Here is a 13,811-nt window from a genome sequence, read left to right as displayed (position 1 = left end):
CACCTTAAACTTTTCCCAGGGGTTTAGAAAAGCAGCATATGCTTCACAGAAGGATTGGGTATGTGCATAATTTCAGAGCCTGAATGTTTATTCTATTAATGTCTACCAGTCTAGGATAGTATATAGGGCATTCATATTTTTTCTGGTTATAAGACCTCACTGTAGAAAGTACAGTAGTGTAGTTTGAGGAAGAAACTAATCAGCTGTCATTGCACTACCACAGGCAATGGTAGTACAGTTTTGCACTAGAGGATTGTTGGAATGTAGCTAATCTTAATGTCCTGAGAAGATGAAAAATACGATTGTTCCTGTTTCATCCGCACCCTTAATGATACCATCAGCATTGTGAGCCTCCAGTGCAAAATAAAAAGATTGAAGCTGTAGCAGGCAGTGTGCCTAGAAATAATCAGAAGTCATTCTTCTACAGGCTGACTCAGAAAATAAAGATGAGGTTAGTCCTCTTGGATCTAAGGCTCCCATCTGGATTCCTGATACCAGGGCCACCATGTGTATGATCTGCACCGGTGAATTTACTCTCACCTGGAGACGACATCACTGCCGGGCCTGCGGAAAGGTTGGAGAGGATCACACTCACTTCCCTTGTGATTTTCATTAGCTGCATGCTGTACATGGTGAAGAAGTGTATTTCCCCTTGTAAACCATTGTAGGGTAGGGAGGAAAGAGATACTGTCTCATGACTGGTATCTCCCCCTAAACATTTAGCATGAGGCAATCTTGTTAGGAAACTTACTCCTTCTACCCCAAGATTACTTTAGGATGTCAATAGTAGAACGTGTTCATTAAAAAAAAAAAAAAACTAACAAATTCACAATTAAATAGTTGCTCACATTTATAGGTAATTGTTGAAACTACATTTGTCCCAATACTACGTTCCTAACAGGAGGAAACTTTCAGTGTTGAAGTTACCCTTTGTGATGTTTCTAAGTTTTTATAACATTATCAGTAAAATGTGCATAGTAACAATGAAATCAGAGAGTGACTGTAAAGATTTAATGGATGTTACTTAGAGAACATTTAATACAGTCCAGACACTACGAAGAGGTACAGCAGAGGTGTTCATGGTTGCAGCAGCGATGATGGCAATGACGGTGATGATGGTGCAGGTAACAAAGCACTTACTACCCACCAGGCACTGTTCTAAACATTTTGCACCTGTTAACTCCATTAGTATGTTATTATCTGTCATAAGCAATCAGTGATAATCTGTGGCCTCTTCAAATGTGGTATTGTGTGTGAGTTCCCTACATACCTCTGCTGAGTGGTTATTGAGACTCAATGACTATGAACAGGTTTTGAAAAGGAGACTGAGCTATAAATTGTGCCTGATGGTTTAGATACAAAGGTTATTCTAAATGAAATGAAATAATTCCAATGTGTTTGCAGATTGTATGCCAAGCTTGTTCATCAAACAAGTATGGCTTAGATTACCTGAAAAATCAACCAGCAAGAGTATGTGAACACTGTTTCCAAGAACTGCAGAAATTAGGTAATGTATAAGTAAAGATTTAACTGAAAATTCCTTTATGCCCCAGATGCTTGCAAAAAACCTTCTAAAAGAATCGTCATAGGGCCTATTAGCAATATAATTGGTGATACTTCTCTCAAAATATTAAGTATCTTGCTTTCTTAATTTAGTTAAGCTTTCTTTTTCTTTATTTTAAATTTATTTATTTTTACTTGGAGGATAATTGCTTTACAGTTTCGTGTCGGTTACTGCCATACATCAACATGAATCAGCCATAGGTATACAAATGTCCCCTCCCTCTTGAACCTCCTCCCATCTCCCACCCCTCTAGGTGTCACATAGCACTGGATAGTTAAGCTTTCTTCACTCATATTTTGTGATGATTCCAGGAAAGGTTGCACTGAAACTTATTTTTATTCAAAAAAGGTTTTTGCTAAGGATTCTATTGTAGAAGTATAATCACAGGATGAAATGCTTCGAACAGTTACAAGGGAACTTTAGCTTCTAAGTAATTTTCAAGTTTCTAGTTTCATATCTATGTGTATTACAAATCATTTTTATCTATCAGTCAAGTAGTTCTCTATGAAAACATACCAAGTGGCGCTTTGGTAGCCTTATTCTATTCACTTGGACTGATGTGTGAGGTTTTATTCTAAATCTAAATGTGCAGCTTTTTACCAGCTACAAAATGATGAGTTACATCTGCCTGCAAGTATCCATTCCTCCAGTTAAGATGAATGCAGCTCAGGTCTACATTTTGAGAGAAGATCCTTTAGTTAGAATTCCTGAAACTTAGAGAATCTAAACTTTTAAAAGATGATCCTTCATGGCAATGAAGAATAGCTTTTCATTAGCAGATGAGAATGTCTAAGTGAATAAAACTGGATGACATGCTATTTCAAAATCCATACATTAATAGAGGAATCGTTTGTTATTTTCTGTACACATTTTCCAAAAAGAAACATTCATCTGATCTTCTGCCAGCCTTATGTTCCTCCCTCTGTTCTCTGAGTAGCTAATATAGGCTCAAACATTCAAAATCCATTGTTGAATACTCCTTTGTCACCCATTTGGTCAATAAATCTTGTCAAATTTATCTTCGAAAAATCTGTCCTGCTCTTGACTTCAGCATCTCCACCCTAACAGAGCCTTCATTATCTTTCATCTGACTACTGTCCTACTTTCCTAACAGGTTTTTCTCTTGCAAATCCTTCCCCTTTCCTACTGTCACGTTTAGTTTTCTAAATTGAGTCTACTTCCCAGCCCAGAAGGCTTTTAATTTCCCACTGTCTAAAAGACAGTCCTTAGAACCAGTCCTCTTTTTTCCACCTTCACCTTCAACTAGATGATCTAATTTCATATCTCTGTGCTTTTGCTTATGCTGACTTTTCTTCACTAAGTGTTCTTCCTCCTCTTTTTTGCTTGCCAGACTCCTACTTATACCTTGATGCCAGCTTCAGCTTTCCTTGAACGTCTGCAGTCAAAATTAATTACTGCCTCCTCTTGCCTTATAGTCCCTTTTCGAAAATTTTATGTAATGTTATTTGGTCATATATTAGATACTAAATGATGTTGTTAGTTTTGTTTTGTTTTTTAAGTCAGGAGAGAAGTTTTTTCAATTTAGTTTTTTAAGTTGGTAGTACATGAACATGTTTCAGAATTCTGAAGGCTTAAAGGGGCAATTCTCTCATATGGTTTGCAGTTGAAAAAAGTAAAAAATAGACAGTGGAAAGTCTTCCTCCCACTCAACTTCCACCCATTTGGCTTCCTTTCCCGGGAGCCTCAGTGACACAAGTCTCTTAAGTATCCTTCCGTGGATATTTTGCACAACAGTGTTTATTGACTTGGATTAAATTGAATTGCAGAATGTTTACCGTTGGTTCCATAAGTGTACCTGGTTTGTTTTAGATCACCAGCACTCTCCTAAGTTTGGATCCCCTGGAAATCACAAATCTCCTTCCAGCGCCTTATCATCAGTCTTACATAGTATTCCATCAGGGAGGAAACAGAAAAAAATCCCAGCTGCTCTTAAAGAAGTAAGTGTTTCCATTAAACTTGCAACTTGATAGAGGCTGAATTATTCATACCCAGATAGTACTTTAGTTTTTCTTTCATAAAGGAAGATGCCATTTCCTACCACTGTTAAGACATGCATTTTAATACTGAAGATGGATATGGCTTAGGCCTCCCTTATCTCCCTTATGACCTGAGTCATTTAGAAAATGACTGTTGAAAGGTTTGGAAAGCATTTTATAGCAGTGATAGAAAGTAAAGATAACTTGGACTCATGTTAATTTTTAAAATTACTTTGAGGAGACCCCTTATCAGAGGGAAGAAGTCTATAAACTATTGGGGGCATTTTGTTAGTATTTACTCATCTACATGGCTTATTTTTTTTCGGCATTAGTAGGTTATGTAAAACTGATACAGTAGATTGTTCACTGATAGTTGGTTGTTCTTCCTTCAACTTAACAGAAAAAATTTTAAGTTTTAATAACCTACAAAGCTTGACCTGCCCCTGGAGTAAATCCATATGCATCTCTGATATCCTGTCCCAGTTCCTCAAAGTCAAGTGTGAAATCAGCCGATGTCAAGAGATCAAATAGTCCTGCCTTTCTAGTCACTCCTATTTTGGTTAGTTTATTAATTGGTTTTGTGCCCAGGAAAAGTAGCGTTTTAAATTTTGTTCTCTTGCTTGTTTGCTGTCGAGGTGTTCCGTCATGAAAAGTGGAAGAAAGGAACTCTAAAAATTTGACGAAGATCATGTTCCTCATGTAAAGTTGAGCATATTTCATCATGGCTGTTGAAATACTAGGAAGTGATTTATAGCCAGTCTCATGAAATAGTAAGAATAGGATTTACAGTTCCATTTGCCAAGTTTCATGTGAAACTGGATAAGCCGGCTAGGTGAATACCTCTTAACTCTTTTTCTTCTATCACGCAATTCCTGAATCTAAGTCTACATTCAAAAACTTTGAAGTTTTTAACCAACTGAAATGATTTTCAGTTCTTTGTAATTTTTCACTTCTCCATGTTGATGTCACTGTTTTTAATTCTGACACGTGCTCCCCTCTTTAGTCAGAACTCCACAGAGTTTTTGGCTACAAAAACTCTTCATGGCCTATAGACTAGACTCAACCTAATTCCAGTCCGCTTTTGTACATCTTTCTACCCAAGCACACAAACGGGCCTTCCACTTTCAAACCTCTGCTTTCTCCCCTGACTCCGCTGGTTCTCAGTGTCCTCCAGAGTGGCGGCAGCACCACCATGGAACTCACTAGGAATGTAGATTCTTGGGCCCAGCTATGTGGAATCAGAAACTTGAACAAGCATTCTCAGTGATTCAGGTGTATGTCTGCTGAAGTTTGAAAACCATTCCTTTGCGCCTCTGTGGCCACACAGGAGAAATTCATTTTTCTAATACGTTCTATACAAGTCAAAGTAGTCTCCTTGGAAACCTGTGATTTTTTGTCTTTTGTTTTAAACGGGTGAAATTCATGTAACATATAATTAACTGTTTAAAGATACACAATTCAGTGGTATTTGGTGTATTCACAGTGATGTATAGCTGCTGAATTGCTCCAGTTTTGAAACTTTTTCATCACCGCGTAAGAACACCCCCGCCGGCGCCCGCGCCCGCGCCCGCGCCCCCCACCTCCTGGCAGCCGTGAACCTGCTTATGTCTGTTCTGGAGCTGTCATGGAAAAGGAGTCATGCAACATATGATCCTGAATGTTTGGCTTCTTTCACTTAGCACAGTGTTTTTGAGATTCAGCCAAGTTATAGCATGCATCAGCACTTTCTTTTGTGTGTCTGAACAGTACTCCTTTTTCGATATATACCGCAACTTGGCCATTTATCTGTTGAGGGACACTTGGGTTGTTCCACCTTTTGGCTGTTGTGAATAACGCTGCTGTAAACATTGGTATACAGCTTTCCATGTGCACTTACGCTTCCATTTGTCTTGGTTATATACCTAGGAGTGAAATTGCTTGATTGTATAATAAGCCTATGTTTAACTTTTTAAGGAATTGGAAAATATTTTCTTATTCCATTGATGTTCAGTACATTTTTAGAAATTCATCTTTTAGAATTACATACATTCAAAACTTCAGTACGCTCAGTAATGGCAGACTGTGTCTCTTGAATCGATAACTTCACTTATTTTTTAAATGAATCATTAGAATGAAAGTTTTGTGAATTAGATGATTAAACTGGTTTAACACTAATTTTTCTTTTAAAAAGATAATAGAGGACTATGTATGATTATTCAGTATTGTGATTGGTCTTATATGGCTATTAAATTAATTGTAAAATATTCCAAAAGAGCAATGTACAAAATATTTCAGGCAATGATAGCAACAGTTAACCTAAGTACTTACTATCAGTAGTATCACAGTGTAACTGCATTTTAAGAGAAACCTCTTTTGAATGTAAATGTTGTAGTTTTCCTTTTTTTTAATTACTTGGTAGTCTTATATAAGATGTTATTTCTGTATACAGATTTACTTGCACTTAATAGACATTCTAATTTAACATTAGATATAAATTTTCCACTTGGGACTTTGCTAGGAGACCAGTGGTTAAGACTCTGAGCTCCCAATGCAGGGAGCAGGGGTTTGATCCCTGTCCAGGGAACTAAGATTGCTATAAGCTGCATGACCCCCTCCCCCCAAAAATAGAATTTCCTGTTTACTTATCTGTTGATATAATTTGTAGAAATCCAGAGTTATCTTAGAAACAAAGTTGAAGGTTTAAGAATTTTCCCTAATACCCCTAAATGAGAGCAATAAACAACATATACTGTCCCCAAAACACAGCTTTAAAAAGGCATTTTTGTCATTTGAAGTTATTCATCTCCTGGCAACCCAGAAAACCTAGTGGAACCCACTAAGAAACCTATACATGCAAGCACAGGTAAACCAGGTAAAATTCTGGAATTGCTTCTAAAAGGAAGGATTTTATGCTCATGGTAATAGCAATATTCAATCTGTACAGCAGCAGATTCTGAATATAAACAGTTTCATTCTTAAGCACGATATTATTATGGTTATTGCTTTCAGCATCAATGATCAAAAACAATTTTGTCTTTTTAAATTTTGATTTTGTCTAAAACCTATTAAACTGTGTATGGGGTTTGCTTATTTAGGTATCAGCAAACACAGAAGATTCCTCTATGAGTGGCTACTTGTACAGATCAAAGGGCAATAAAAAACCTTGGAAACACTTGTGGTTTGTCATAAAAAATAAAGTACTATATACATATGCTGCAAGTGAGGTAAGATCTGAAATGTAAACATGAATAATTTAGAGTCTTGTTTTATAGTGCCACCTAGAAATAATTAGTGTTTGCTTAATCTGTTTGTCTACGCTTTTGCTTTGCTTTGAGAGGGGGAGATACTACTGTTGTTTTTGACATGAACAGTGTCCTTGTTTTGTACCTAAAGATACTCAAAGATGTTAGGAATTTTCCATAGTGTTAAAATGTTAAGTTTGGGGGATATCTTGTGACTACTGACTACTTCACTAAAGGCAGAAGTTTGGTAAGACTGGGGTATGTCACCTTTCTGAGCTGTGTTTTTTGCATCAATAAAATGAAAGTAATGTACTTACTCACTTCCCATGGTTGTAGAGAAATAATATGAAATCAGTGAATATGAACACATTGGAAACTGTCTACTGCAGTGTCTGTCTGATGGGCGGGGAGGGGGTGGCCCAATAAATATTGTTGAATAAATGAAAAGTGAATTCGTTGCTAGAATTACCATTGTTTTATGTATGTGTGTTTGTTTGAAATTAAATTAGAGCTTTTCAGATAAAAAGTTGCAGGTCTGAATTTTGTATCATTTTGAAAGTCCGTCTTCCTTTGTGTCTTTGTAAATTTAGGATGTGGCAGCTTTGGAGAGTCAACCTTTACTAGGCTTCACAGTCGCTCAAGTCAAAGATGAGAATTCAGAGTCTAGAGTGTTTCAGTTACTGCACAAAAACATGCTATTTTATGTATTCAAAGCAGATGATGCTCACTCAGCTCAGAAGTAAGTAATTCAGCCTTTTTTTCATACATGAAATTTCAAATTGTTACTTTAAATGATTGATTTTAAAAATAACCTACTTCCATGCATGGGATCAATGAAGAATGTAAATCAGAGATCCCACTTAGAAAGATTTAAAATGTTATTCAAACTCTTTAGAATTGTTTTAAAGATAGGCAAGAGTATCTGGAATATTTTCAGGAAGCAGAAAGGAAAAGAAAATAGGTAGTTCTGTCCAAAATATTTTGTGTACACATGACCTCTGAGGAAGCAGCATGAAGCTGCTTTGCTGCAAGGAAGGGAAGCGGAGGTATTTGACCTCTCCTCCAATGAGGTGAAGAATTTTATTTTGAAACATTCTGGGATTTTGGCAATCCAGTGAGTCAATCATGCCATGGAACGGCAGGAGCTTAAACAGCTGCTTGCTAACTTATATCTTTGGGGAGAAGGTCAAACACATTAAGAGTCTCTTACGCTATTTCCAGTGACTGAGTAGAAGGAAATGTATATCATTTTAGATGGAAGTGGTTGAACTAGTCTCTTCAAAATTCCAAAAAGAATATTTATTTAGATGTCATGAGATTGCTTGACATAGAGAAGAGTATCTCTGTGAAACTGAGGTCCTCTGTGAACAAAACAATTCAGTTCACCTCCCTTTCACTAGATTTTTATTTTGGCCTCAAAATAAAAATATGCATTATTTTCACCAAGTGGTGCTCATGTTTTCTCACTAGGCTCTCAAAGTACACGCAAATCTAAAAGAATGCTTTAAGTAAGGCTTGTCTTTTATTAAGGAAGTTACAAGTAATGTATCAGAATTAAACATGTTCCCCCTCAATAATAATCAGATACTATATTACAAATACTCTATAAGCCTTTTTTTTCAGTCTGTATTAGGGTTTCCAACTATATATAGCTGTTAATCTAAATGATTACTTCTGGGTACTGAAGAATAATTTAAAATCATGACACAGCTATTTTTTCTTTAAAAAATAGTTACTTGGATAAAATAATTGCCTACAATTCTGTTTGATATTACATTTCTTATCATTTTTATTTGTGTTCATGATTAGCTGTTGAACTTTTGAATATGTATCTTTTCCTTATATAGTTGACAAGATAGAAATCCCTTCAAGAGAGTTGAATGTAGTTGGATGAAAAGAATCAGCTTAGTTGTTATTTAGAATTAATACAGGCTAATTTATAAATTTCTCTTTGAGTTTATTAATATCACATGGGCTGCTATATTTTCATATTACAGAATATTAAAATGTGTTAATTTTAAAGAAAACTTTTGACATTTAAAAAATCTTTTTATTTATTATGGTATAACTTATATGCCATTTGCATTTTAAATTGACCATTAAAAAGAATAAAAGATGCACTCTTCAGGCCAAATTTTGGTCCAAGTTACCAGATGAAAGGGTAGTTTCATACATACAGAATTCTCATTTGCTATAGAAAAGATCTTAAATATACTGTTAGGGTAATTGGATCCAAGAGAATAGCTGTGGTCTGTAGTATTGTCTTACCATATGTTGGATGACTGCATTTTACAAGTCTAACAAATTTCTCTTACAGGTGGATAGAAGCCTTTCAAGAAGGCACAATATTGTAGTTGTGTTGGTTTCATCTCGTGTGATTCCAAAACAGTGGAATTTCATCAGAATAAGTGCAGTAGAAACATTTTATATAACTGAACAATGCCAAGATGAATCCAACTAAAATCTTCATCAGAGAAATTATTTTATTAGGTATAAGGTAATTTTTAAAAAATGTTTGTTTTTCATGTATGTTATTTATTAAAATTTTATTGTTTACTTAACGGTCAGAGTTATTTGTGAGATTCACACTGTATTCTGAAGTACCTTTTCTTTAGAAACCAGAAAACTTATCTTAATACTGTATTAACTGTTTGTGACACAGTCCATCCTGTTTTCTCAGCGTGTTTTAGTGTTACTTTGTAACATTCTCACCAGTGTAAGTCATGGTAAATAAAAAACACACATCAAGGAGTGAATTTCTATACAGTCTTTGGATTGGAAATTATGATTAAACAGCTGATGAAAAAAATGTATGTCTTTGAATCCATACATTTAGATGAATTTTTGTATCTTTTAATGGAAAAACACATGGCCAATTTCTACCTCAGTAACTGAAACAAAATTTCAGTAAATTGTCTAAAGTATTTCTACTGTTACGTACCTCTTGTGCTATGAGATAATGTTATATCATCAAGGAATTACAGCAAAGGGATAGAATCTGAATTTTCATTTAACTCAACTGTGAGTAGGAAAAAGAATATTTCCATTTTCAGGGTAACACAGATAATTAACTCTATGGCCTTTACATTAAGTCTAATCTTTAAAAAAGAAAAAAAAAACTACCATTTCAACACAAACATAAATGTATTATTTCTTTAAAAAGCAAAATAGGGCGAGTATTATATTACATAATGTCCCTTGCTCTTCTAAGTGTTCTGAGCCCAAGGTAGTAGAGAGGTATTTGTATATAAAAAGAATGTTACATTTTCTATAATATTGTGATTTTTTAAATGAACTGGAATTACCATATCAAAAAGCACATATTCTAAGCCAGTATTAGAAATTGTATAATAATCATTTTTAAAAGATTTTTAAATACCACTTTGTGTTACGTCCTTTCTGGTAATTAAAGTTTTTTTTTTTTATATTTTCCTTTAAACAGCTGTCAGCATACCTCATTAGGAAGGACTTATATTCCTATTTTGGCTCACATATTGTTTAACATATGAACTGCTTTATACATAAAATTGATGAGCAGAAGTAAAATTAAATTAATACTATGATTAAAGTCATTCCTGATATTCATAAGATAAATTTATTGACTGAGCGTAAATGAAATATAAAGTATCTTCAAAGGCAAGAAATTTTGAATAAAAGGCACAAGAAATTTCCCTTCTGCTGTTATGTAAAGAATTTCCTCATTCGTATTATCTCTGTGATTGCCAAGAGTTACCGAGCACCTTCTGAAGCCCTTTGAGTGTTTGTTGCAGCACCAGGGTCTCTACATCTCGAGTATGACTGCTGTCGTTTTCTGGCTATTGCTTGCTGTGGAGTCATTTTAAACCCTCTTGCAACCTCACCTACAATCCTTGCATGTTAACTTCCAAGTCTTTCTGTTAGCTGTAGGTAAACTAACATTTCTTTGCATCTCATTAACTTTAACCAAGATAGCATAAATAAGGCTTCCATGTTAAAATCCCTGCAGTTTTTAGTGTGTCCTTTTTAGAGACCAAGGTCATGCCTTATGAAGTGTTTCTTTTGGTTTCACAGGATCAGCATTTTGTAAAATAGGTTACTGGGGTTCCTCTCTCCTCCTCTTGAGCTTTCAACCTTCTGACTGCAGGTTTGGTCTAATTAGAATCTGAAAATTATCAGCCAGTGGCTATTCTGTCTTTCTAAGAGTTGGCTGAATCAAGAATTAAATATTTAAGAAACAGTGCACAGATTTCTAATAGTTGTAATTACATGTGAAGCGCATGTATGATTATGCTAGTGTTGGCTTAGCCCCATGGAGGGCTTTGAAAAATATAAAATATGGTGCCTTTTGAAGAAGCTATCGGATTACCAGCCTCCCCCCGACCCCGATGTTTTAAATGTGGAATAGTATTACATTCCCTTTCTCCCTTATCGGTCCTTCATAACTTCACTGAAGCGGATCAATTATTTAACCTTGCTCATTCAATGTCAAATGAGAAGCCTGATTATATATATTTTGTTATAAAGCTGTCGATACTTTTAAAACCACTCTTGAAGCTAACATTTTAGCAACAAGAAAGATGTTGCATGCACACTATAAATGAGAAGAAAACATAAACAGTACTTAGATCCCAATAGTGCTTAGTGTATTTCCTACATTGATACATGGGCTTCCATCAAATCCTTTTCAAGTGTCTCCTTTTATTCATAAGGAGAAAGAAGAGTAGTTATAAAGTTAAGTCCAAAAGGATGCTTAAGAAACCTAGACAAGAGATGCCAGGTCAAACTAGGGGAAGGCCGGCCTTAGTATATGTCTCTAGGCAGTGCTGCTCCCTTACCTGTGGCAGCTTTAAACATAGAGGACCCACCAGAGTCTAAGAAAATGAGAAAGTTTATCTTTGGTATTTCTAAACCTCTTCCCAACCTCTTTCCCCTTGTTCCCTAATGTACCCAGTATCCTGCTATTGTCTTTTCCCAAGATACATCTCCTTTTTAATAACTAAAAGCTTGATTGATAGTGTAGTAGCATTTCTTAAAATGAGATCATCAGAGCAAACTTTAATATAAAGCTGTAATGAACCAACCAAGTGAGGATAACTTTAAAGTATAGTTTTGTTGGCCAAAGGTGTATTTTATATTTGGATGGTAGACTATATCCAGAAATAGGGAAAGCCTACTATTTAGTAATTCAGTTAAAATGTAAATGTCATCACAGCGTATCTTGATTTATGTCTTCGAGTGTGCTTTCATTGTACTTAGTTTTTTAAATTTGAGATCTGTTGTAGTCAGATGTCATCACAGGGGCTTCCAGAGAGGTAAATCCTATTTCCCTTAGTATACTGCACAGTCCTTGAAAACATACTGTTTTATTCCTGGTACATCAGTTTCTCACAAAATACCTACCTTGCATCTTTCAAGAGAAAATATTTGTTGAAGAAAGTAAGGACAGGATTCTTATTATTTCGAACTCAAAAGTCCCGGATGGCCCATATTATAACTCAGATCTTAGACCTGCTCTTCCCACCATCCTGCAAGGCCATATTAGCAAGTACCTGTTGGACATCTACATCTTAAGCATTTTAAGCTTTAAATGTCTAAAACTCAATTTCCTTTCATTCAGATCTGTATATTTTCTTCTACAATGGAGAAACACCATTCTTGGCTCCAGAATCTGCCTCCAGGTCTCACCAAGACCCTCTACAATTGCCCTCGTGTCCTTTCCACCTTCTTTGTCCTATTATTGCATCCACCCTAGCTCAAGTCCTTGTTACCTCTTCCCAGTGATGGGCATAACTTTTCTTCTAATTCCAATGCCTTTGCATGGTCCCATTTAAACACCGCCAGACCCACCTTGTTAAGCATAGTTCCAATCTAGTTTCATTCCTGCTCTTTACAACCTTCACTGCCTTCCGAGTGGTTTGGCGTGAACACTTTTGCTCAGGTATCATGTGGCAGCTCACCCCGACCCTACCTTCCTCTGTTCACACCGTTTTGTCTTTTCTCATCCTCCCCCAACCCCATTTTTCTGCCTATTTACCTAAGACTTCTCTATAACAGTTGATCCTAGCCTCTCCCCATTCCTGCAGATTAGATCTAGTCTCTCCTTCCTCTATGCTCCTGTAGCCTTTGGCTCCTAAACAGACTTTCTTATGGTGCTTATCACATTCTAGCCTTGAGAAGAGCAACTGTATCTTGTTCGTTTGCGATTCCTCCTCAGCACCTGGCAGAGTGCCTTGCATTCACTGGACACTGTTGTGAATTAAATTAATTCAAATGATCTCTTACTCTTTTTTGAATGCCTCTAAAACAAATATTCTGGAGCCTATGCCATTTCTAATGTTATTTTCTAATGGAAATTTTCTAGTTGGATTTTTTTTGTTAAGATGTTAAAAAAGTCTCAATATCAAATTCCCCCGTTTTTGAGGGGGTGGTTAGGACGAATGGTAGCAACTTTCTTTTATATGAGTTCATCATAGCATGTTAAGAACCAATCTTGAAATACTATTTTTTCAGATGACATAAATTTATAGAAACACTTACTTTAAAAATGTTTGTATCTTATTGTCCATATAGAGATATAGATCCTTTATAAATAAAATATTAGCAGTGTAAATAATGTTATGTATTATATTTATACAAAATAAATTTACTAAATCTACTTTCAGTGTGATGATGTCTTTTAAATCATTTTTTATAGTTATGCAATTAGAGATGAACCACACTGATCTGTTTTCCTGAATCATAATTAGGGGAAGCTCTTTTTCACCAACAAAACATATTACCCATTTGGATGGTTTCTGCATCGAAATGCTACTGTGACCTAAGCAAATTAATTGGCTATAAAGGGGATGACCCCAAGCATCACTGTGGGTGTGCATATTGGGCACTGAGAATAGAGAAACGGTCTCAGATTGCCTTTTTCCATTGGACCTATAGGTAATATACTTTCTTAGCTTTCATCTTTGGGACAGACGTAAGGAGTGGATCCCAATTTGGGTGGATGGAGTAGCTGTTGTTCAGTTGCTAAATCGTGTCCAACTCTCTGGGACTGGA

At 35.7% G+C, this 13,811-nt stretch overlaps 1 protein-coding gene across 2 annotated transcripts in view; it reads left to right on the top strand.

Moving 5' to 3' along the window:
- Nucleotides 1-13,416, top strand: part of FGD6 (FYVE, RhoGEF and PH domain containing 6) — a 107,782-nt gene extending 94,366 nt beyond the window's left edge. For both annotated transcript variants that reach the window (XM_005679831.3, XM_005679832.3), the window contains exons 16-21: nucleotides 428-574; nucleotides 1,405-1,507; nucleotides 3,395-3,522; nucleotides 6,636-6,764; nucleotides 7,373-7,521; nucleotides 9,100-13,416. In XM_005679831.3, the coding sequence (XP_005679888.2) occupies nucleotides 428-574; nucleotides 1,405-1,507; nucleotides 3,395-3,522; nucleotides 6,636-6,764; nucleotides 7,373-7,521; nucleotides 9,100-9,136 (693 nt within the window). In that variant the 3' untranslated portion in view covers nucleotides 9,137-13,416. The remainder of the gene's footprint in view (nucleotides 1-427; nucleotides 575-1,404; nucleotides 1,508-3,394; nucleotides 3,523-6,635; nucleotides 6,765-7,372; nucleotides 7,522-9,099) is intronic.

Source organism: Capra hircus, chromosome 5, assembly GCF_001704415.2.
Source record: "Capra hircus breed San Clemente chromosome 5, ASM170441v1, whole genome shotgun sequence".
Taxonomy (NCBI): Eukaryota; Metazoa; Chordata; class Mammalia; order Artiodactyla; family Bovidae; genus Capra; species Capra hircus.
This window is presented reverse-complemented; position numbering and strand designations above follow the sequence as displayed.